This window comes from Phalacrocorax aristotelis, chromosome 10, assembly GCF_949628215.1.
Source record: "Phalacrocorax aristotelis chromosome 10, bGulAri2.1, whole genome shotgun sequence".
Taxonomy (NCBI): domain Eukaryota; kingdom Metazoa; phylum Chordata; class Aves; order Suliformes; family Phalacrocoracidae; genus Phalacrocorax; species Phalacrocorax aristotelis.
This window is the reverse complement of record NC_134285.1, coordinates 25,712,785-25,737,035: the sequence shown is the minus strand read 5'-3', so window position 1 is coordinate 25,737,035 and position 24,251 is coordinate 25,712,785. Positions and strand designations below refer to the sequence as shown.

At 40.7% G+C, this 24,251-nt stretch overlaps 1 protein-coding gene across 7 annotated transcripts in view; it reads right to left on the bottom strand.

The window, feature by feature from the left end:
- Positions 1-24,251, bottom strand: part of CLUAP1 (clusterin associated protein 1) — a 73,770-nt gene that overhangs the window by 27,818 nt on the left and 21,701 nt on the right. For 6 of the 7 annotated variants that reach the window (XM_075106011.1, XM_075106006.1, XM_075106010.1 and 3 more), the window contains exons 7-8: positions 22,054-22,187; positions 20,721-20,862 (exon numbers count right to left, since the gene is read on the bottom strand). The exons of the other annotated variant lie outside the window; for it this stretch is intronic. In XM_075106011.1, the coding sequence (XP_074962112.1) occupies positions 20,721-20,862; positions 22,054-22,187 (276 nt within the window). The remainder of the gene's footprint in view (positions 1-20,720; positions 20,863-22,053; positions 22,188-24,251) is intronic. 7 annotated transcript variants of the gene reach the window in all.

Genomic DNA, 24,251 nt, shown 5'->3' with positions numbered 1-24,251 from the left:
CAGCTAAAACAGACATTCTCATTCCAGCATAATGGATTAGTAATAAAACACGGCTGGCTCTGTAGACAGTAACTGATGAGTGTAATTTTAATCTTCTAGGATGCATGCGCTTGCAGAACATCACAGATCTGGTAGACTAAAGGGACTATTTGATCGCTGACCACCACAAAGCAACTGTAGGAGGTGTTTCGCTGAGTTCATTAAGTTCTCCATCCAGTTAGGACTAAAATCCAGCAAAGATACCAAGAGACTGAATTTTAAGAACTAAGGTTCACTATTCCAATAGCAGCATCAGACAAGAAAAAATATTTTTAAGGACCTCTCATTCAAATTTGAGTAAGGTTAATAGTGAATAGCAAACTAAACATGATAAAGTAGGTAAGATACAAATGCACACAGATAAAACTTACACTACTAAACCAGTGGCAAACTACTGATGGAAGGACTTAGCCATGACTTTTCCTAACTTTAGACTCCTCAATTCCACTCAAGCAAGACAAATAGATAGGAAAGCTAATTAACTGTGGATTGAACTAAGATTTTTCTGAGTCTTTGATTTATCTATGCAAAATATGCATATAATTAAAAACACTAATTGCTTTGACATGGTCAAATCTGCACATTTACGGTGAATTTGTGGAAAGGAAACATGGACTCAGTTGGAATATCCATGGGACAGAGGGAAGAAAGTAAGAAAGAGCAGCATCTGAAAATGGTTGAATGGTGGGCAACCTTTTTCATTTTCAGGTGGCAATGTGTATCCATACGTATGGCAACAGTGTGCTGGCTGAGAAAGGAAAATTTCCTCCCACCAACCTCTAGGCAGCAGCAAACCACTAAGTCCCCACTCAGCACACAAGGAAGTGGCTGGAGACAGAGGCCTGGGGACTGGCTGGCATGATGGATTGGAACTTGGCATAAACGTCTGTGTCTTGGGAGTTGGAAGTCATGCTGAAAAAGCTTCCACAGAAGATGCTTACAGGTGGTAAGGGGAATTGATGTAAATCACCTGTACCTGGTGAGAAACCCAGGTCAGTGCCTCCCTATAGGCCACAGAAGGAATAAATTCTGATCCAAAAAATCTGCTTTTGACAACTATGCAAAGTGTCTGCTGTATAAGCTCTCTAGTGTTAATAAAGACAATGGCCTCACAGAAGCTAGGAAGACTGCTAATGATTGCTTGGGACTATAGAAATAACACTGCAAAACATACAGAAAATAACATAAATAACAGAAATAACCCAGCAGGCATGACAGCTTCCAGGGCTATAAAGCAGAAAGGTCATGATACAAAATCATTCTGAATGAGACATTCCAACAGCAACTTGCAACAATATAAACTACTGAAATCTCTGAAGCAACAGATATATATTCTGCAGGAAGAAGCAAATTCCATCTGCAAGACCAAGGAAGACAGAAGCATATTTTAATAACTTGTTTCATGTAGATTCAGAACATTTTAAATACTCTATTTAGGAAACCGCTCTTCTGTATTCATTCCTCTGGAAGGAACAAATGACCAGTGAGGACAGAACAGTGTGACTGAAGATTAAAGGAAAGGGAAGATGCAAGGATGCACTGGATGGTGCGGTTATGGTAAGTGGGCCAATAAAGGTTACTTGCCTTCTCTTGATCCATGCTGCTGAGCATGATACAAGTGACCTCTGCATAGCAGCAACACATATGCATGCTGCCTGCAAACCTGCCCAGCTCAGTCCCATTGAGAAGCGCAACTACTGCAATGATTACCATTTTCCTACCCCCTCAGTGTTAGCAAAGCCTTTTTAAAGACTGATGAAAGTCGAAATGAATGTGGACATGAGGTAACATTTTCAGAGGTTTCCAGCTACCAGTGTTTCCTTTGGTCTCTGTAACATGTGCCCATTCCAAGACCTCCCTCTGCAACAGTGGGTCTCAGCATATTCTAACTGAGCCTCACAGTTGCTCTCTTCTTTCCCTACCACTTCCTCCCTATCTACCAAGCTGGGAGGAGTGGCTGATACACCAGAAGGCTGTGCTGCCATCCAGAGAGACCTGGACAGGCTGGAGAGCTGGGCCAAGGGGAACCTCATGAAATTCAACAAGAGCAAGTGCAAGGTCCTGCACCTGGGGAGGAACAACCCCACACACCAGCACAGGCTGGGGGCTGAACTACAGCTGAAAGCAGCTCTGTTGAGAAGGGCCTGGGAGTGCTGGTGGGCAGCAAGCTGACCATGAGCCAGCACTGTGCCCTTGTGGCCGAGAAGGCCAACGGTATCCTGGGGTGCATTAAAAGGAGTGTGGCCAGCAGATCAAGAGAGGTTATCCTCCCCCCCTACTCAGCCCTAGTGGGACCACATTTGGGGTACTGTGTCCAGTTTTGGGCCCCCCAGTTTAAGAAGGACAGGGAACTGCTTGAGCAAGTCCAGCGGAGAGCTACCAAGATGACCAGGGGGCTGGAGCATCTCCCATATGAGGAAAGGCTGAGAGACTTGGGTTTGTTTAGCCTGAAGAAGAGAAGACTGAGGGGGGATTTCATAAATACCTATAAATATCTAAGGGGTGGGTGTCAGGACGATGGGACTAGGCTCTTTTCATTTGTGCCCAATGACAGGACAAGGGGCAATGGGCACAAGTTGGAACACAGGAAGTTTCACTCAATATGAGGAAAAAATGTCTTTACTGTGAGGGTGACAGAGCAGTGGCACAGGCTGCCCAGAGAGGTTGTGGAGTCTCCTTCCCTGGAGGTGTTCAAAACCCACCTGGATGTTTTCCTGTGCCCCCTGCTCTGGGTGTACCTGCTCAAGCAGGGGGGTTGGATGAGATGATCTCCAGAGGTCCCTTCCAACCCCTACCATTCTGTGATTCTGTGGTTTCTCCAAGTCAGTCATAAGATTTAAAGAGAGTCAGTGATTTAAACAAGTCTTGCCCCTGCCCCAGCAAACACTTAAAATACAGTCCCTCTGCATTGCTTTGTCTTTGGGACAAAGGGAGTAAGTGAGGGATGGGTCAGTGACATGAATCTCAACCCCACAGGCTGTTGCAACCTACACAGTGCATATGGCAAAGAAAACCTACATGGAAGAAAAAAAGAAAGAACATTTCCCAAATGTCACGGGGACAAACTCTTAAACCCGGAAAACATTTTTAAAACGTTCACAGACCAGAGAAATACTGGGTACAGAAATAATCATTGCCTAATACTGTAATTCCAGGCACAAGTTAAGACAACTGAAGCTGGCAATCCAAATCCAGTCAAATAAGCAGTCACCCTCCCCTGCACCCTGGGCCACTGGCTCCTTCCCTTTCCTGACCTTGCTGGCTCTGGTGCAAGCATTTGTGACAAAGAAACCTGGTGAAAACTAATCCATCAAAACAAAATTAAGCCAGGCAAATTCTCCACTGCACTTCAGCATGGGGCTATGCGAATTCTTGACTGGCACAATGGACAACGGGATACTGTAGTTGTGGGAAAAATGGCAGAGGTTAGAAGACGGGGTACTGTTTGTTTCAGCTTCAGTGCTGGTTTACTGACATAAAGAGAAATTAAGTCTAAGAAAATAGTTTAACCATACAGATGAGCCACTTTGCCCTCTTTCCTCTAGCCTCTTTCTTGCGCTGTTGCCAGCAGCTCAGCTGACCTCGTACCAAGCCAGCCCAGAGTTAACTGGCAGGAAAAACGTTGATTTTTTACTGGTTTAGATTTCTGAGTGGCTTGATGCATGGTCAGTCAAAATGCTGCTGTCAGCCTACAGGAGCTGCTGAGACTGTACAACGTCATCCCTTTCAACAGCAGCCCATCACTGCATCAGTTTAGCTGTGCTGCCAGACTACACCCTGCAAAAGCTTATCAAAAAGTGCAGCAACAAGAACTGTTTCAAAAGGGGGAGCCTCAAACCAGTTGTAACCAGGACAGCATCAGTTAAGTGCTGTTTACAGTCCTTCCCAAGTAAGATCTTCAAAGGAGGGGGCAGAAGTGATGGCAGATCATGTGTCTAGAAAGTAGAAAAAATTTATTATTTTTTTCATTATTGTAATTTTTTTAAAGTTACATATTCACTGAAAAGAAGCTGCAGAGAAATCTTAGATCGGTTAAATTAGCAAAAGAATAACAGCACCTTCATTGGTATAAGATTTTGGGTTTAAAAACAATGACAGCTTTTAAGCAGCTGAATCAGTGGCAACTTCAGCATGTTTTTTCAACATGCAATGTTGTACAACAGACTTTAATAGCCTAGCACTCCACACAGGACAACAGGTTTTCTGCACAGTGACAGCTCCATGAAACAGGAGATGTGGCCTTGAGCTTCCAAAGCTCCCACGGGGAACAGCCTGGGTGCCATGGGACACTGTATGAGCAGAAGCCAACATTTAAGCACACTGTTCAGTCTCTCCAGCAAACAAACAAGACCAAAATGCTGCAGGCAAACACTGCACTCTACAAGTGAGCTTTACCCAAATTAAGTGGCAGCATTAGCTGTGGAACCACAGTGTCAAATTAACACAATTAAAGTGCCAATTAACACAAAATCAGAGCTAGCCTGCCCCTTCAGAGGGGACTCCCAGGCCTTTCAGGACACCAGAGATTATTGAGGCTGAAAATCCTGCTTTAGAGGCAGACAGATGTCTGCTGAGAAGGAACTTTTCCTCCTCTGTCTCATATATTATGCGGCCTTTCCTAGGTGTAAATCTGCCCTTTGACGAGTAATCAAAGCAATCACTCAGCAAACACAGAGCAGCCAGCCTAGTGAAACGGGGAGCAAGGCAGAATGTTGTTGCTAATGCTTAGGCTTGCAGAACAATCCCAGCTCCAAGGGACCTGCCAAAGTCCCCAGCCTGACCTCCTGCTGGAAGCAGGATCAGACCTCAGCACCCAGGGCTTGGGCTAGTTGGGTCTTAAAAACCTCCAAAGAGAGAGACCGATCAACCTGCCTGGGCAGCCTGTTCTGATACCTGACTATCCAAACAGTGAAAAAGTTTCCTTATACCATCAAGCCAGAATTTTTCATTGCTAGTAATGTGTTAATGTCTTTTAACATGTATGAGTTCAGTTCACCTTAGTCACCAGTTATGTCACCAGCTTTCCATAGCAGGCACCTTATCTTGTGACAGAGAAACAAATGGTCTACATACAGTTAATAGCAACAGGAAATAATAATCCTTATGTTGACATACTAGGACAAAGGCTTTTAAAACCAATAAGTTTCACTTATGTTTAAAATCAGCTGTGCCCAATTCAGCAAGAACATTAACCATCTACAGCGCACTGAATGCACTGAAGACAAATGTATATTTTTTTTGTAGAATGGAGTTTCAATGAGCACAATGCAGATCTGTATCTCAATCACCTTTAATTGGCAAAGCAGGTGGCCTTCCATCTCATATCTGACTATTAAAGTCTTTGGAAAACAGCAGTAAAACAAAACACATGGCTGTTTGGCAGCATGTGTTAATATAATCTAATCTATTGCTCTGCAGACAAGCAAAATGTCAACTGTGAGTTCCTACAGCAGGGTGAGCAGGAGTCAGCTTTGAAACCTTTTTACAGAAAGCTATACAAAAGCAGAGCCTGAGAAATGTTTTTTAATTTATTGGTTTTTTATTTAATAAGCATTGTAATTTCTTGAAGAGAAAGATTATTAAACAGCATGCAATAACAGCTACATGCAAACCACACACAACTGTGTCCAGGGTCTGGGGTGGGGATTGGTTGGTTTTTTTCTTTGTTTTGTTCTTAAAACAGAGGCCAATATGCCACCTTGGGGAACATCCTCCAGCAGCAGACCAACAGACAACTAGCTCTGCCACTGACTCAGTGTTTGACTTAGGGCAACTGAACCAGGATTTGAATAAGCCACATCATTTCCTGATGGCCAGTCCTTTATTATATACCTAATGCTGCCGAGTATTGTTATAAACAATAAAATCAAGTTCTGAAATCATGACATTGAAGTCAACTCTATGCCCCTGCAGACTGCAAAGCAGCAAGTCTAAAAAGGCTCAAAACCAGAAAGAACAAAAATTATGCAGTATTGGATAATATAAAATATCTCTTCTTTTTTTTTTAAGTTAACCTCAAAGTTTTGTTGGGAAAGTTGTGGAGAAAACACTAGCAGGATTTTGAATACAAAAAATCTGTGCCCTGGAGCCAGCTGGCAGACAACACGGTTACCACTAAGGAGAAAGAAAAGGAAAAGAAATGGGGAAAATAGAAAGGAGATAAGTATGAAAGAACAGGACAACAACTGGAGCTTTCTGACTTTTTTTTGTTTTGATGCTAACATTTCACTTTTTGTCTAAGCTATTTCTTCTGTTCTCAGACATCCTCCCAGTCCCAAAAATCTCTCTAGACATCTCTCTCTATGTGTAATCTTTTCACCTTAGTAAAGGAAAACAATGCTTCCTTCAATTTTTTATTTACTAGTGATTTGCTAGAGAATAGCGGTAATCCTACCGCTCTGTAGTACACTTAAAGCAAACCAATTTGATGAAGGATTGAACCGCCTCACCTTCACCTTGCCTATTAATCTCAGCAGCTGTTTCTTGCTTTGTTATAGAACAAAGTAGCCGAGGTTAGGTCTTGCTACATGTACACAATGGGTTTGTTTTTCATAACAGACTGTTGCCACTCATTCAGCAGGGATGAGGTATAAGGACGAGGATAAATTTTGCTGTTCCTGAAGAGAGAATGCAACAATACTCTTAATAAGAGGAAGCCTGCTAGGTACAACAGAAAGCTAAGTGAACACAACATATTGAGGTTGCACAGTTAAAAGTTCATGATAGCATGGGGTGCAAATCTACTGGGAGCTGTTCTTTAAAAATTGAAGATGATACTGTGTATCATGCTGAACTACTATTAAATATCTCACCCTAAAGTCATGTCCAGTTTTATTATTTGAATTGGAACACGTGTTATAGTTATGCTTGACTAAAAGAGACTGCAATGCTATGGGGTTTTTTACCTTTTTATTCTGTTGAGGAATGAAGACTATGGGAGAGAGATAAGACCCATCTGAAAAAGTGGGGCAGAGGAATCTTTATCAACAGGCTTGCTAACCTACAAGGAAGGATTCAAACTTGGTGTGTCAGGGAATGATGATGATGACAGTGCGATGAGAAGTGGGGGCACTGTGAACAGTGAAGGGGAGGCTCTGGTATGTTCCTTGTGAGGCTACCGCAAGCGGGGGCCCACCTGAAGTACCTGTGTGCAGGTACGCACATCCTAAGAAATAAAACAGGAGGAATTAGAAGGTGCATAGTTGCACAGCTTTGATCCCACCAGGACTGCAGAAATATGGTGAGACAGTTCCATGTAAGGAGGGGTTGCACCAGATGGATACGGGCACTCGAGAAAGGACAGGCAGGGAAGTGAGGACGGGGGGCTGCTCCCTCTGTAAAGAAGCAGCCTGAATGCGCTGAACATTGCCTTGTGATAGTGTAACCAGAGTGATGGAATTAACCAACCATGGATGTTGCTGTACTCCTGTACAGCCCTATCCAACTGGACGTTAAATCTGGGGACACAGAGTACACCAATCAGTGTATTCTTTGATCTGTACTTTAGTCCCTAGGTAATCATTAATGTGAACAAAACAATAGACAATGTGCTTCTGTCAGAAAAGGATGACAAAATGTGGTTTCATGTAGTGGACTGAGAAAACTGGCGAGGACTGCCAAGATTAAGAGCCAAGTAGGTAAAAGGTAATTCCGGCAGGGGGAGATCGCGACCACTGACCCAAGTAATACCACCTACTCAAAAGAGAACAATGGGAAAGGACAACTGAGCCTGCACAATAATTCACATGTGAAGCGAGCAAGTTTGTTCCAATCACCAAAGAGAATAATATCAAATATGTATGGATAAGATGAATATGTATTTTTTGGTCTAAATAAATCACAAGGGAAAGGTGTGTAAGGTATGCAAGTTAGAAGGAGTGATCCCCATGCATCCGGCGCCGTGAATAAAGAATGCCTGCCTTTTAACACTACATTGGTGTTACGAGGTTTATTCCCGATTTCAGTGACAATAGGTGATGAGCCCTTTGAGAGTCCATGGTTAAGGATCACAGGACAAACTGCTGACCTACAAAACAACACAGATCATACCACATAAATTAATATTAATTTTAGCCTTGAACTTTTAACTGCTTATTGTTAGCAGACCATCTAACTTCAGTGAAAAACAAAACCAGAAGTCACAGCTGGCACTATTATCAGGGGGGATCTTTGGTTTCCCATCTCTTGTCTATAGTAATTTGATTGGGACTTTCGTTTTCCTACAAAAGTTACCAAAACTGAGAATGAGAAAAAATTCCTTTCCATATCACAACATTGCACTCAGTGAAGAGTGCAGAACCACAGTGAAGCTGGCTTACAGCTGCTTAGAGCCAGCCATAAAGCAGGACCCTGGCCTTCTGGCACAGAGAGAGATTTTGCACCTGGAGGTTGTCCTTTGACTGATGATGCCACCTCAGTAATTACGAAGTGCTATCGCTGTGACAGAGCTTTCTGAGGAATACCGGAGCAGCAACCTCCCCCACCTCCTAGCGTTAAATCAAGTACAGTGCTTTGGAGAATGTGGTCTCAAACAAACAATCCACTGCTTCATATACAGAGTTCTGCACCAGAAAAGAAAACGTGAACTTGTTCTAGCAGATTCTGTGGAACCCTCATCAAAGTTCATACTAATAAATACTTAGCTTTTACAGACATTTACACATCCTTACTGTTTTGGCTTGAGAAGCACCAAAAAGCCATCACCACTGGCCATTTAAATGTTTTTAGAGGTCATCCCTTCAGTGGATGAGCACAAATTGGATGAACTGAAAATTGCAACCCCTTTTATAAGAACATCTATCTCCTCCTTATTCTCATTACTGCCTTCTCCCTTGCTTTTATGTGCTGAAATGGTCATCATCTCTCATCATTAATCGCCATTTTACAGTAATCATTTCTACTGAAACACATATAAAGCATACTTGAGAGTATTTTATACATTAACTGATATTCACCAGAAATTCACTGTTACCATAATACTGGCACCACCAGTGCTGGTGGAAGGGGATAAGGATTCATTTGTGCTGTAGTGTCATTATTTCAAATTATTAATTTGATTCATTGTCCTTCTCAGAGAAAGTTTTTTTATCCTGAAACTCTTCTGTGCCAGCTAGCCACTACCTGTCATTGACATATCTGTCTAGAGTCAAATTCTATTGAAAACCAGCAAATCTTATGCTATTTTACAACATGACTCTGTCTTTCTATGTTATTTTTTTCCTGTGTTAAGCCCTGCTAACCTTGTGTTTTGCTGCTTATTGTGGGAGAAGTGTTCACTGAGAGTACTGTAAATAGATACAGTAAAAGTACTTCAGTAAATGGGGCAGAAGAGTATTGATCATCCAAGCTGACAGAATAGCACTTATCCAAGTGAAACACCAAGTCTGACTTAGTAGGCTCAGTAGAAGACCAAACAGCATTCATGGATGTAACATCTTTCCCAATAAATTCTGACACACCACTTCCAGTGATCACATTTATCAAAATAAACAATTAGACCGCTACTGAAGTGCACTTTCATCAACAAAAGTCAAAAATACTCCAAAAGTTTCTTGAAAGGTTTATCTTTTCAAGGAAATACATGTTAATCAACTGAACTTCATTCATGCTACCATGAAAATTAGGGGAAAAGCTAAAATGTCTTCTAATGTAAATGAAACGTATCATAAAGGAAAACTATCATCGTTAAAAGGTCTAGCATGGGCTCATATCATGACTTTGGTTTGGGGAAAAGTCTTTAGGAAGGTAAAATGCTAACAGCGATCTGTGGAAGAAGAGCAAGGAACAGGGTGCCCAGCTGAGCTTTTGCATGGGGTCATGTGAGTAGCAGAAAGCAGAGACAGGAAAAGATGCAATTTATGGCCCAGGATACCTACACTGATGCTATTCTAACATAGCAGCTCTTGATGATACCACGCTTAGGCTACATAAAGCCAGACAGTGAAGTGTATTCAAAAAACACACTTAAAGCAACAGGATGCAACACAATCCACAGCAAGTATTTTTAAATTAGATTGGTTTAACATTCTCACATATACTTCTTCCTAAAGCTTCCATAATTACTTCACAAGTTCTGGCTTCAGTATGCCCAGCTCAAACTCTGCAATTACCACTTTCCACGGAACAAATAAACTGGAGTTGGAAGCGAACAGCACACTTCATAACCAGAAGTTGAGAGGTAGCATCTGGATACTTAAAGCAGATCAGTTACTGTTCCTCTTGAATAAGCAGACTGTACATCAAGGTCTCACCTAGACATGAATACCTTCCCTTTAGGAATTCAAAAGGAAGGGACTAAACAGAATGAGGAAATCAGCTCAGGGGGACAAATTTGAACTAGGGTGCCATATTCATGCTTTATATGAACTCTCTTTGCTTCTCTCTACAGCTCTCCTCTCAAAGTAAATAGGTAATTCTCCCAGTGGCATGTTTCTTGAGCAACTTTTGATGCAAGGCTTTTTCTGCACAGGTTACTCCACTTTTTTCTGTGCCCACACATTACACATTTTCTATTAGAACAACTTGCCCAAAAAGGCTGTGCAGTCTCTGCCCTTGGAGGCTTTCAAGACTGGACTGGATAAAGTCTTAAGTAATGAGGTCTGATGCCACAGCTGGCCTTACTTTGAACAGAATTAATCTGTGAATCAGTGACCAAAAAAGCAAGTTTAAAAGTTACTTAGCTATTTTGGCTGGTTTTCCACTTAAAACAAACACCCACAGTGAACGAACAAACCCCAAAACAAAACAAAAACCACCAAAACTTTCCACCTCAAATAATCCTCTCCACTGCTGTACTGTACTTGTTTTGGGCTATGTATTAGGACGCATGGCAATTCAAGGTATTTGTCATAAGGTACATGAAAGCTCCCAGAAAGGATACCAGTCTGGTTCTGGGCAACCGTATCCCCTTCATTATGAGCTCTGCCAGTTCTGGAGTCAGCTCTGGCTCTGATGAGCTTGAGGCTTCAAATCTTCCTTTATTCCATGACCTTCCCTCCCCTCTCCTCCTGAAGCTCTGATGGTCAGGTTTCCTTCTTGAACGCACATGTGCACCCCATTTTCCTTACTTCCTGGGCCAGCCAGTTCTCCCCCACACCTATGTGTGCATTTTGCACAGTATGAATCACTTCTTTTCACTGATGTAACTTGTCCCTTCACTATCTCCATTCATCCAACAATAATGGGAAAGAGGCACCATAAATATGGAGAAGCCTTCATAAAAACAGATGACATGTATACCAAATTCTTCTGCTGCAGCTTTTCCAACACTGCTCCCAGAGCACATTTTGCTGTGCCGCTGAGCCATGTCACTATTCACATAAATCGGGCCATTTTGAGAGTGAGGAGTTTTGCGCTGCCATGATTCACCAACACAGGTGAATACACATACATAGAAAGCAGCATAGGGATCCTGCTTACATGTACATCTGGCATGTTCACGCTAGGTTTTCCTTTCAGATTCAGCAAGATCCAGATTCAATAAAGCTGGCTAGAGGCTTGAAGTCAAAGACCCCAAGAGGATGTAAGAAACACTCCTGAACCATCCAGGAACCACAGGAGCCAAGGGAGCAGAACATCAGAGGTAACACAGGACTGAGCATGCTGCTGTGACTGCCTATGACAAGGCATACCTCAAGAGAATTATGAAAAGACAGAAGACAAAATGATTGGTAAGGCACAGATTGCAACACCAGATGAATAGAGATTGCAGACCTTTAAATCATCCCCAGAACTAAGGAAAAAAAAAAAGACCCAGACTAACATTTTCTGCCCAGAATTTTCCAGTTAAAATGCTTTCACGCAAGCCAGCACTAACACTCAGGAATTCACTACTGCCTAAAATAACGTGACAGAGGATAGACTTTATCCTGTGAATCAAATGTATCCATCACTAGATATAATGCAAGTTTACCATAACAACAACTTCTCTCCATTTTCCTTATTTGCTTTTGTGGAAGAGATGAATTATAATGATTCAATAACAGCTCATTGAGCATTCCCTTCATGTATTACATTTTTATTGCACCAATCTTAAAAGCAATATTGGTCAGATGTGTGATTTATTTGAATTAATATACAATCTGTAATGTAAACCTGAGGTCAATTTGCAGTATCCAAAGAAATTATCATTCCAAATTAATATTGATTGGAAGTTAGTAGTCACAGCTGTGTCTTGTTCACTATCACAAAGCAGTCACTGTCACATCATTGCTAGAATCTAACATCAGAATTGTCCTCTGCCTGTGTCACAGGTAGCACAAACCCTTAAGTATTCAGAGGGGATGCAGGATTATTCACTCTTTTCAAGGACTGCATTTATTATATTAAAGACTAGTTGTTTCTGGTGAACTTGATGGTTCCAGGAACTCATAATGGAATCTGCTGTCTTCCATCTTGTGATCAGTTAGCTCCAATACAGCCCGTGTGTCTTATAGCAGAGAATCTCTTCCACAGGTGGCTGACACACACTTCAGTTTATTTCTTATTTCCCACCAGTCAAGTCCCAAATTAAGAGGCAGAACCAGCAAGCCTCTCTCTTAACTGTTGTTAGAGCCCTAGCACAGGAATTAGAGAACTGTTTTTTACCATTTCTCCAGCTTGAAAACATTTGTACACCTAGTTCCTGCTTGCCAGGACAGTGCTCTATCTACTAGCTTAGAAGACTGGGATAAAACTATTTTTAAATATCTCGTTGTGGTGGGTTAGAGAAGAAGAAAGTAAAGATGACCAATGATGCAGACAAATCTCTTAAAAGGGAATGTCAAGCACTTTTTCTAGGACTGTTCACATGTTTCTTTAATACAAAATGAGTAGGCAATGCTTGCTGGGCAACCAATGATCTGCAACAACATCAGGTTTCACAGTACATCTCATTCTTCTCTAGTTTCAATAATTCTGTGTTCTTCACATAATCACCCAGCTTAAGCAGTAGGGACACAGAATAGATTCATTCTAGCCTACTCTACAGATTAAGAACCAGGAGCCGTTAGTTTAAAAATCCATGTGGTTGAGGAAGAACTGAGATGAGGGTGCACTGTATGAACTTCTTGTTTCTTACAGCCACCACCAGGTATTTAAATGGAATGTAGCAGTGCCAAAGTGAGTTAGACCCTGCTTAACAGGCTGGGCTCTGATCAGGGCAGGTTTCTCATCAGTCCTCTCAAAGATGCAACAAAGCTTGAGTAGGAGGCAGGCATATAGCCCTCCAGGTCAATAAATTTTTTAAAAGAAGGCTCTCAGAAAGTCTAGTGGCCTAAAATGAAAGCAATGGGAGCCTCCAAGACTACACTGTGCTCAAGATAAGCCTGAAAAAGAATGTAAATGGAACTCCAGCAAAAAAAATATGATCCATAGTCCCTGGGCAGAAAGGTGCACTCTTTGCCCTGGGATTTCTTACCTTTCCTTAGTCCTGATGTTTGACCCTGCTGCAATGCTTCTGAAATGGTAATGCTCACAATTTGGCCCACTGGTATCTTGATATCAGAACCATCTTCAAAGAATCCCAACAATATCCTGAAGCTGTCAGAGGAAAAGGCAATGACTGTGCAAGGTGCAATAACTTACACTGCCAGGCCGTGTGTTAGGTGGGTGTTAGACCTTAACTTTGTCAGGGTTCTGCCAGAACATCTAGCCTAGAGGTCTACTGTTCACATGTACATAGTATTTAATTTTCATATGTTTCACAGAATTGAACTAGAAACTGTTCTACACAGCTAGAAAACTATTTTACTATTTAACATTTAAAAACCCAAACCTTACGGTTTTTCACAGTATGAGATCACGCATGCTTGTGCAAATCAAAATGCTAGTCTCACAGCTGCTTTTCTCGGCTGCTAAGTACCTTGTGCAGCAGCAGAGCAAAAAACTCCTAAATTTCACATACCTCTTTTTAACATTACCTACTTATGTCATTTGGCGCAAATCACTTGCAAAACTTCAATCCCAAAGAAAGAATTATTTTAACCTTTTTTCTTTAAACCAATTCCTTAGTTTTTAATCACCTAGTAAAAGGTTTCACATAATGACTTTTTGTGTTGATGTCTGGGAGGGGCAAAAAACCCAACCAACCCTGATCTGCTTGATCAGTGTTGCTCCAAGTGCTCTGATAATCTCCTACTTGGAGAGAATTTTAAACTAGATTTCTGTTACATAATTCACACATCTAAAGTTCTTGTTCAAAAGCATAATGCAAGCCAACGGGAAAGGCAAAAAGACCTAATATGAACAATCCACTTATTCTATCTTCTAACTAAATAAAACTGGATAAAAAGAATACTTAAACCCTAGAAGGCAGTACATTCAGAATGCACTAAGTAGACACTGTTTTTATGCAATGTTTCTTCTGGAGTGGAGTCACTGCAGAAGAAATTCAGTGAGACAACTGAAGTATGAGGGATCAGAAACTTTCTGATCTCTATTAATGAAAATCATTCATGGATTTCCAAGATTCACTATCAGTGGGAGCCATTACATCTCATACTTCACAGGAGCAATTGCTGGCAAGACAGAGAAACTCACTCTGACTTAGTACGCTAGTAGATATTCTCCCTGTGTTCCTTCCCCAACTGCCGAGTATTTAAACATATAACAGAATTAGCAGAGTTTTATGAGAGCAGCGAGAAAGAACTAGACTGAGTAGCCTATGCAAGGGGTTCATATCTAGGCATAGCTACAACCCCTGATGCTCAAGGAACCCCTTTACCTCTTCTGCTAAGGAGTTCATGGGTTGCTGAAGGCAGAATATGAATGTTTCCTTCCATTGGTCAGAAAAACTTAGAAGTGATCAGTAGAGTTTTAATCACTTCTTGTTTGAGCTCTAGGACTGTGGAAAAATAAGTTCTAGACTCTGTCAGACATGAAGTACTTGAACCTGTGAGTCAAATGACCCCAGACTTGGGATCCTAAGGCAAACTTGCTCACCCCTCTGGCACATCGTATGTCAGGATAATCCTGGCAAATATGTGGATCTTTGAGCACTGAGCTGATGGATCTGACAGAGGTCAATTGAGCTGATCTCAATTGTTTTCATTTCCCAAAAAGTTTTCCTATAGCTTTTAATGGGAGACAGAATCGTTACAGCACCAGGAGCAGGTATGCACACAACTACTTCAGGGCATTTAGAGGTACCTTTGAGAGTCTAGACCTAGTTGCCATGGTATCGGTAGGGGATTGCAGATTTTTGTTTCAGTGGAATGAATGCACACAGCAACACTTTCATCTTTTCTAACGTGCTCTTCTCATGCCCTCCCACCTTTTCTCTATCTCCATCTTCTCCTTTGGTGTGACCATCATTTCTCAGGCCAGCATTTTCCTCCATCCTTTCCTCCTATGCTCCATCGCCCCCACTCTCTCCCTCTGTATTCCCTTCCTTCTCTATTTTTTTTTTCCACATTTCTCCATTATGGGATTTGCATGTCTCAGTGCACCAATACTGTCATACTTGTACACTGGACTAAATGCCAGAATAGAAGCAATCAACAGTTAAGATGCCTATGCTTACTTTTACTTCTGATATTCAATGTAATTCAGTAACACTGGACCAGGAGTGCTCTCCTGGTACCTATAAAAATGCTACCAAACAGTCATAATTCAAATGTACATTAGCTAGAAGATTAAAGACTCTAACCAATCACTTTTCATATTAACCTTCTGTCTGCCTATTCCAGTAAGCAGACATCGCAGTGGGAATGTCTGGATTTAATATTTCAAATAGGACAGATCAATGCAAAAAGATGGGAAAAGCAGCAGAACCAAGGAGTATCTCAGAGTGCAGCAGAACTCAGATATCCCTATTATGTGTATATTCAGAAAAAAGCATCTGCTTCAGGTATGGAGCTCTGATAAAAAAAACCATTAGATTAATGAAGAGGGGATTTTATTTGGGGAGGGTCGCTTGCAAAGGGAAGTCACAATACGGTCTATTTGGCTTTTCCTTGCTTAATCATGATGGACTGCTTACTAATAGTAGTATCATAATGATGACAAGAAAAATGGCTTAAGCAATCTCAAACCAAAGATAATGACTGAGTGGCTTAGAACATCCTTGCCCATGTGTCCACCACTAAATGGTATTCCTTAGTTGAGATTTCACAGCACCAGCATGAAAGCAGCTTTAAGATACCTTGGAAGTAAGTAGCTGAAGAAGAAAGTATTTCAGGGGTGTCCTCTGAGAAGCACAAGAAAATATAAGCATATTCTGTCCAGAGAAAAAGAAAATGCTAAAGGATATTGCCGAGATATTCTTGAATTACACAAGCTAGTTTCAAAATCACCTTCTTGAACTGTATTAGTCTGTGTTGTCCTTTAAAAAAGAGGCATTGATTTATAGTCCATTGAAAATTTCAGCCCCTAAATCTGAAAACACCTGAAATTTCTTTTTAGAGCACCCAAAGTTCTAATAGCTTTCACATCTAAACATTAGAAACAATTTCATCTTAAAAAATGGGATAAAAATTAATGTGTGCTGAATTTTTTTACAAAGTAGAAAAATAAGAACAAATCTTTGAGGAGATGTGGCACATAATTCCCTGCTTCTGCACAGAAACGCAAGAAGATGGATTAATTCCATGAGCAGCACAAGAGAACAGAAACAGAATAAGAGGCGGCTGAAAATTAAAAAAGGCTAAGGAAACTGCAAAGACAACAGACTCTTATTTAAATTCCTCAGATTCAATAATAAGTAGCATATGACAGTTTGTCAATAAGTGTGAGAAACTCACTCAAAGGAAGAGTCATGTGAGGACTGCTGACATCTCCACAAATGAGAGCAAATAACAGACAAAGAATTTCAGATTTTTTTCATACATTTCAAAGGGCTTCCACATCAAACGGGCAGGGGCTCTGCAGGTGGTAATTTCATCAACCATTAACTGTTCAGTTCTGGCAATTCAGTCAGTTCAGACTCAACACCAACCCTCTAAGTTCCTTTTAACACAGAGAGATATTTCTCAGTCCAGTGCCTGGCAGGAGACTCCTGCCAATTGCTCTCCAGCCACTGCTCCGTATTATTACAGACACCAGGAGGCAAAAGGAACAGACAACGACAGGAGCTACTGAGTGCTTCCCTCCATGCAACTATACGCCTACCCCATGGAAGAACAAACCAAAAAAATCCACACAAATGACCAGCGCTGCAGTCTCGAAAGGCTGAAGCACTTCAACTGCTCAGTGCCACTTAATTAAAATTGTGTGCTTGGGTACAATCTTTAAATCACTTTTCTAATTAGGAAATGCACTCTGGCCCAGGTCATTAGCTGTGCAACGTCAGAAGGGTACCAAAACAGCTTTGAGTCTAAGTGCACTAGAGATTAGTCTCATTATTCAGCAACGGTATCCCAATCAGAACAAAAATTTCTCCTAAAAACATGGACCTAGTCAAGGAAAGGGGTCCAGGAATCAGTGCTCAGTGCTGAACAGCACACGGAGTGCTGGATTAATCTAATTACATTGCTGTTGCTATTTAACAAATACACAGCGATGATAAAAGGATTGACTCACGCTTCTACTACAGAAGATAATTAAGATTCGTTTGGTGGAACAAAACACAAATCAGGGTTGAAAAAAAGAGTCAACATAATTTTCAGTGATTTTTGACAGTTGGAGAGAGTATATTAATATGGATCAAATGTAATTTTTCCTCTGTTGATTCTGAAAATTACATGAGATGATAAACTTTAGGACAACACACAGCATCATTTTGGAGCAAACTGCATTTTTTTTCAGGCATGTAATAAAAGAACCAGTTTTGCTTCACCAACAAGTAGCCAAAAGCGATGAAGCACCATCTGAAAAGCAGACCAAGTCTGACAGAAGTAGTGAAATATCCTGGTGTTCCAGATTGGCAAGAGACTAACATGAAATGGGTTAAACAGTATGCCACCTTTTTAAAATTTTAAATAAAAAATAAAAACATTTGGAAGTAGGAATGCACCAGCAAGTCTCTTGTTTAGTTGGGACCCAGATTCTTCATCCTCTTTTAGTCACCAAGTCCTGTAGCCTGATTTTGAGCGCTGACATCTCATAATGACTTCAAATAGTTTGGACTCCAGCACTCCTGAAAATCTGGCTGTTAGAGACACACACAAATAGCCTCCTCTTCTACCAAAGCCACAGCTTCTACAACAAAGCAGTCATGGCTACTTGAGTCACTCTATCGCTGCCCACAAAGAGGTGGTTAGAGTCTCATCCTTTAAATATTTTAAGTATTTTTACATATTCTAATTTTCTGTTCTTGATCCTCATGCTCCTCTCCATAGTTCTGAAGAACAATGGTCAAATGTATTTTTTCCCCCCTTTTTATTTTTTATTTCCCAAACACTCCCTATCGAAAAGATTTAACAGAGTAATAAACAGGAAGTGAAATTAAATGGTCTCAGGGTACCTTCAGGGTTAAGCTCAAGCTATAGAACTAGACTTGACAGGTAAACTTTATGCTGGTTTAAGCTAACACAATGTATTTAACAGCTATAGGGTTCAGTACAAATAACTTGATCACTTGAGGTCATGGTTAGAGACAGCCAAATACAGACCACCAGACGTGACAAGAACACATTCCAAATGCAGAAGACCTGATGTCATTTTGCTTTTAACATATAGCATATCTTTCCAGTTCTGATGCCTGCTAATGCATATTGCATATAACAAGTGACAGAAGTGTGTGGAGGAAAACTGCATCTTTTTGTCACAAGCTTTTATACTCTTAATTCTGCACAATGCTGAAGCATTGTTACCTGCTTATCCTAGTAAATGAAAAGCCAAACCATATGGGTAGATTTCCAGGTGCCTCACAGAAAGAAGAAGAAAAATGAAAATAAAAAGTGCTCTTTATATTCTAAGCACGGGCACAGCCCTGAATGACATAGGCTTTTTCTTTGTCTTATTATCTTTTAATAAAAATCCCCTGAAGAACTGTCTGCCAACTCATTACTAAGTTCTGTGCATGAATTTATAAACAGTTTCAGGCAGCTCAGTTCAAAAAATTTCTACTTTTGGTATTAAGTCTCAATGGCATATGAACAGAAGGGAAAAGTCAGACTTAAAACATGATCTTGAAATGAAGCCTAAACTGAGGACGTTTTTTTTGGCTGAAGACATGGGGAAGATCTAGAACATTATAAAAGATGACACAAGAAAATACCAAGCTGACTACAGATTAGAAATAAATGAAACAACATCTACAGAGACAGTGCTCATGGAAAGGGAGGTTAACAGGAAATTGGTTCACAATGATTAACAAGTTGTCAAATGTCCATGTTATTTTTTAAGAGACAGGTTATTTTATCCCTCCAAGTAAATAATGAAGCAAAATATTTGAGACATCTAACCAGAATACAGCATGCCTTTTCCTATGTCCAAAAGGTGATGGAAATTACTGTATTTTCTGCAGACTGTAGAACAGCCTGAAGCCTGGTTATGAAGCACCCTGCACATTGTGCTGTGCGGCTTAGGCAGGCAAGAACAGAGTACAGGTGATCATCAAAGGGGAGGCTTTTCGGCACAATCAGGTCTATAGAATGTCAAGGATTTCTAAAAAGATATCTCACAGATGCAAGAGAGACAGGTTATAGGAGAAAGGGGACTCTAAAGTTACTGAACCTTATTTGCAACCTAAGCAAGGGTCACAAATTTTTACTGTAACTAAACAAAGGCATAAATACGTTAAAGGAGAAGACTAAAAACTTGGGGTCAAACTACCATGTTTTCAGATCAGCAGACACATACAGACAAGGCAAAAGCAAAACATGCAGTCATCACCAGATAGAAGGAACATTATGCACAGCTCTCCTGCATTTCTGCCAGGAACAAGAGTAAGTTGCGCTGACAAAATAAAACATGATCTGCATATGAAAAATAGGACGATCCAGAAAGAGGAATCACTGGTTAACTCAAGGTATAGCACACCCACCAGTACTAGGATCCAAGGGGAGACCGTTCACTGAAACATGTTTTCAATGAAGAAGATACACTTTGAGAAGGATGAAACGCCAAACAAGTAAAACATGAAGCTATAGGAAGTGAATGAAAGGTCGGCTGAAAGTGCTGCAGTCCAACAAGCACCCAAAGTACGGAGCAAGAAGAGATACAGATGCAGATCATCCAGCAGAATACAAAATAGAGAATTGCACTGAACTGATACAATTCAGCAAGTCAACAGAAAACAGAATTTCTGCCAAACAAAACTGAAGCCTATGTAAGAGGGGATTCCGGCATATCTGATCTTTTCACGGTACTCTTTGCTGTTTTCATTGATGAGGACTACTATGAGGGAATTGCAGAGCCCTGTGCTGAGAAACCCTTATACATCAGTTGTTGGCAGATGATAAAAATAAGCACATAATAACTCTTAGCACCTACACTGTATGTAGCAAAAGGAAGATTAGATATGCTGAAAACATTCTTCATGAACTAAAAACATCAACTGAAAATGAATCAGGGGGAGTCAGAAACTGGAAAGGGGCATCACTACACTGGTTTAACGTCACCAACTCAAAAAATAAAGCTGTATTATCATGCTTGCCCAAGAGCAGTCACACTTATTGGATTATCAGTAAACTGCCAGTCACTCAGAGCTGGCTCTGCAACTAGTAATGCACTGCTTTGACAAAGGGGTATTAAAACATTTTCTGTTATAAAGCCAAGAACTACAGGATATAGTCTTGCTGAGCATTTCTAAGGTGTCTTACCTCAAACATCTCTTGCTCTGTCCGTCGATGATCATCTAGGAGCTGCTGCATGTAGGTCAGATTACGGAATTTTTCTAGGTAACTGCTGTATTGTTTCTGCAGTTGCTCCTCAATCTTCTCATACTCATCCATAAAAGCAGGACTGGAGAGTACAAGCACAAACTACTCAGTGGAATACTGACCTGTATATGCAGAATTCTGAAATAAGCGTTTTTGGGTTTGCAGCTACCTTTCCATGTCTACTAAACCAATCTAAAAGGACCTCTTCTTTTCAAGGTTCCACACTACTTCAGAGACTAAAAGCAATAGACAAAAAATCCCACTAACCTGTCCTACAAAAATTAAAGATAGCAAAGGACAGGTTTTTGTGTACCTGCTATCATTCCCTTCCAAACAGGCAGACAGGCAGCATTTTGGCCGCTTTGGCAGACAAATCTAAGTTAATCATCCTGCTGTTCCATGACTCCAAAAACCTAGCTTGTAGCATGGCTGGTAAATCACCTGCTTTGCTGGAGACTTTTTTGCTACAAAGCTGTGCTGCGTCGTTACAAGCCTAACTAGACTTGACACCAACAGGTGATGATGTCCTTAGATTACAGAGCCAACTGTTACGCCCCAAAGAACACTACTGCTGTTTGATGCTTCACATCTACCCAACATACTTCCTTCCAGAGTGTTACTGATCAAAACATGTAAATGAATCAATGTCATTCCTTCCACCGCTCATTTTTTTATTATTTCCTTTCTTTTTTTTTTTCATATGAGGTCAAAAATAGAGCATGATCTTCTAGATTGTATAGACCAGCAGTTTAATTACGGGTGAGAAATCAATCCAAACTGTCAATCTGAACATCTTGATTTTATGGCAGACTGTATCACTGTCTAGAGGAACCTATCCTAACCAGGAATGCATAATGAACTTTTTTTACTGCTGGCTGAGGATGCTGAAAGCCTCTGGGAACAGACGGAATGTTTGCACCAGTTGCCATTTTCAGAACTACCTGACACCATCTATGTTTAATGACAAAGGAAAAGACAAGACATGCTACCTGACCATTTTGTACAGCTCAAGCAGCAATTAAGCAACCCCACCAAATAATCTGGCCACTTTTAACAGCCCTGAAATTCTGATTTCAAATACATGGTGAAGGAAAAATGAACAATTACAATCCAGACTGGGCATTTCTAGAGAAGAGAATCTCTCTCTCCCACAGCCCATCACCTCAGTCTCATTACAGACTTCACTCCTCACTGCTCTAAGCATTAACACCACAGTTCCACCATTTATGCTAACACTCATTTATGCAGTAGATAATCAGTTCATAATCTTTACCGAACACTCTGTAGAGTCTGTAGCCTCTTCTGGCTTCTTTCCAGTTCCAATTTTCGTTTTTCAATCTTGGCTTCCAAATTGGCTTCATCCAAAGCCACATTATTCAACATGTCTTTAGTCTTTTGGACTTGTTCCTAAAAGAGAAGGATGCGAACCATTGCTTGCACTGGAATAATTAGAATTATCTTTCAGATCCTGACCATCCTTCTATATAATCTCACATCTCAGGTTATCAAATAACTTTATAATAATGAGCTAGAACATAAAACTGGCCAGGCAATGAAAACTAAAAAGTTCTTTCTGGGCAGGATAATGGACTAACTAGATATTTACAGATTTAAAATACCTGATTTTTTCCCCAGACATTCTTAAAGAAGAAAAAAACCCCACAACTTGCCCTAGACTTTACCTTTATTTTTCCTTCTCACTGAAAAAAGCAGTAAAATATAGGAAGACAAGAAGCCTTCTCAAAAAAAAAATCTGACAGGATACATAAAGACATCTCTCAACATGTAAGTATCTGCATAAACACAGGTGAGAAATGCATTTATTTCTTGGTACTATTATAGAGAATTTTTAGGCTTCCATCTTTTTTTTTTTCTTCAAGATAAAGGTCACTTTTATAAAGAACTTACTCTATCTAAATATCTTCATCCTTTTCTAAGACTTGCTTTATCCATCTTTTCAAAATCTGGGAAGAATCCCAAACATTACAACACGCGCTACAGGAATCAGGAGGGGGAAGTGGGTATATTCCAGCTTATTAAAATGAGTTGAGTCCATTCAGTATGCTCATGTTCAGGAAACCATGAACACCTTTTGAGTGAGAGAGAGAGAGAGAAAGAGACGACTTCAGACTCGCTGGAATTCCACCCATAACTGTTAGGTGCTGCTCAGCTGTAATAGGTGATTTCGTTAACTGGTCCAGAACTACACCAGCTGAGCTATGTGTTACTTATATTTCCCAAGAAGCCAACTGCTCTGCTATGCTGCTGTTAGTTTATTTGCACTACTGCCTGGAATAGCAATGCATATTAACAACATTCAGAATTTATATAGACTGTGAGTAGAAGCAGAAACACAAGGAAAGATTGCCTGGAGTATCTATTGACTATTCCTTGGCTGTTTAAATCTCGAACTCCACTCCCTGTAATTACACAATTGGATTGGATACAGTTTGCAGTTAAATAACTTATAGCAATCACTAGGATTTGATTAACTACCATGCTTGCACATTAGCTGTGACCACAGCTAACGGCTCAGAAATACAGGAACCAAACACTGGAGCAAGGACAGTGCTGCCAAGAGTGGGACAGACAAAAGGCCCTCTGAAATGAGAGCCATAATGATGCACTGGCATGGCTCTAATTAGCACAGTGCTAGTTCTTGTCACCCCTTGGCCAGATCAGCCATCCTGATTCCAGAACTCAACTTCACAACCTCTGAGATACCAAGTACACCCCTTGCAGTACTGCCCAAGTCCTGTCTATGTCCAGCTTAGACAACATAGGTGGGATGGGGATTTCTGTGCTGATTTAGGCAATTTTTATCCCACCTGTAGAACTTCTGGGGCTATTACTGAGGCAGGGAATATGGTTACAATGTGTTTTCTCCCAAAAGAGAAGCCAAGGGAAGGCAAGTACAGTTCTTTGATGCATCAACTGGAGGAATTTTTCTGGATGTTGAACCACACAGTTATACAGCCTGACAGCAGAGCAGGTCTTAACATGTTCTCCTAGGTGCTGCTGCTAATATAATTTACCCTTCCTGCTGCAGGTTGTGATTTCTGACTTCCGGCTCACAATCACCGCTGTGCTGACATCTCATTCACTCTGCCATGAAAGCCATCAGTTTCAATTAATCTGCTTGTTCACTTTGAACACGACAGATTTCCTAAATGAACCATAAAGATCATCAGTGACCACATTCATTACCATGACACAAGGAGTCATCACAGACTGATCTCTGCCTTGATAAACTTCTGTTCACAGATCTGATGTTACCTAAAGAGCAAAGTCTGCATTAGCCATCAACTGAAGTTCAACACTAGCTATTAACTAACTAGGTGCAACACTACTTGGTCCAGTCCGCTGACGGTGATGTGTGCTTTGGCACTCTTAACCCTGGGCTGTTGATAAAAAGAGCTATGTTGTTCTTGCAGGAGAAGAATGATAATTTTGCAATTAAATAAATACCAT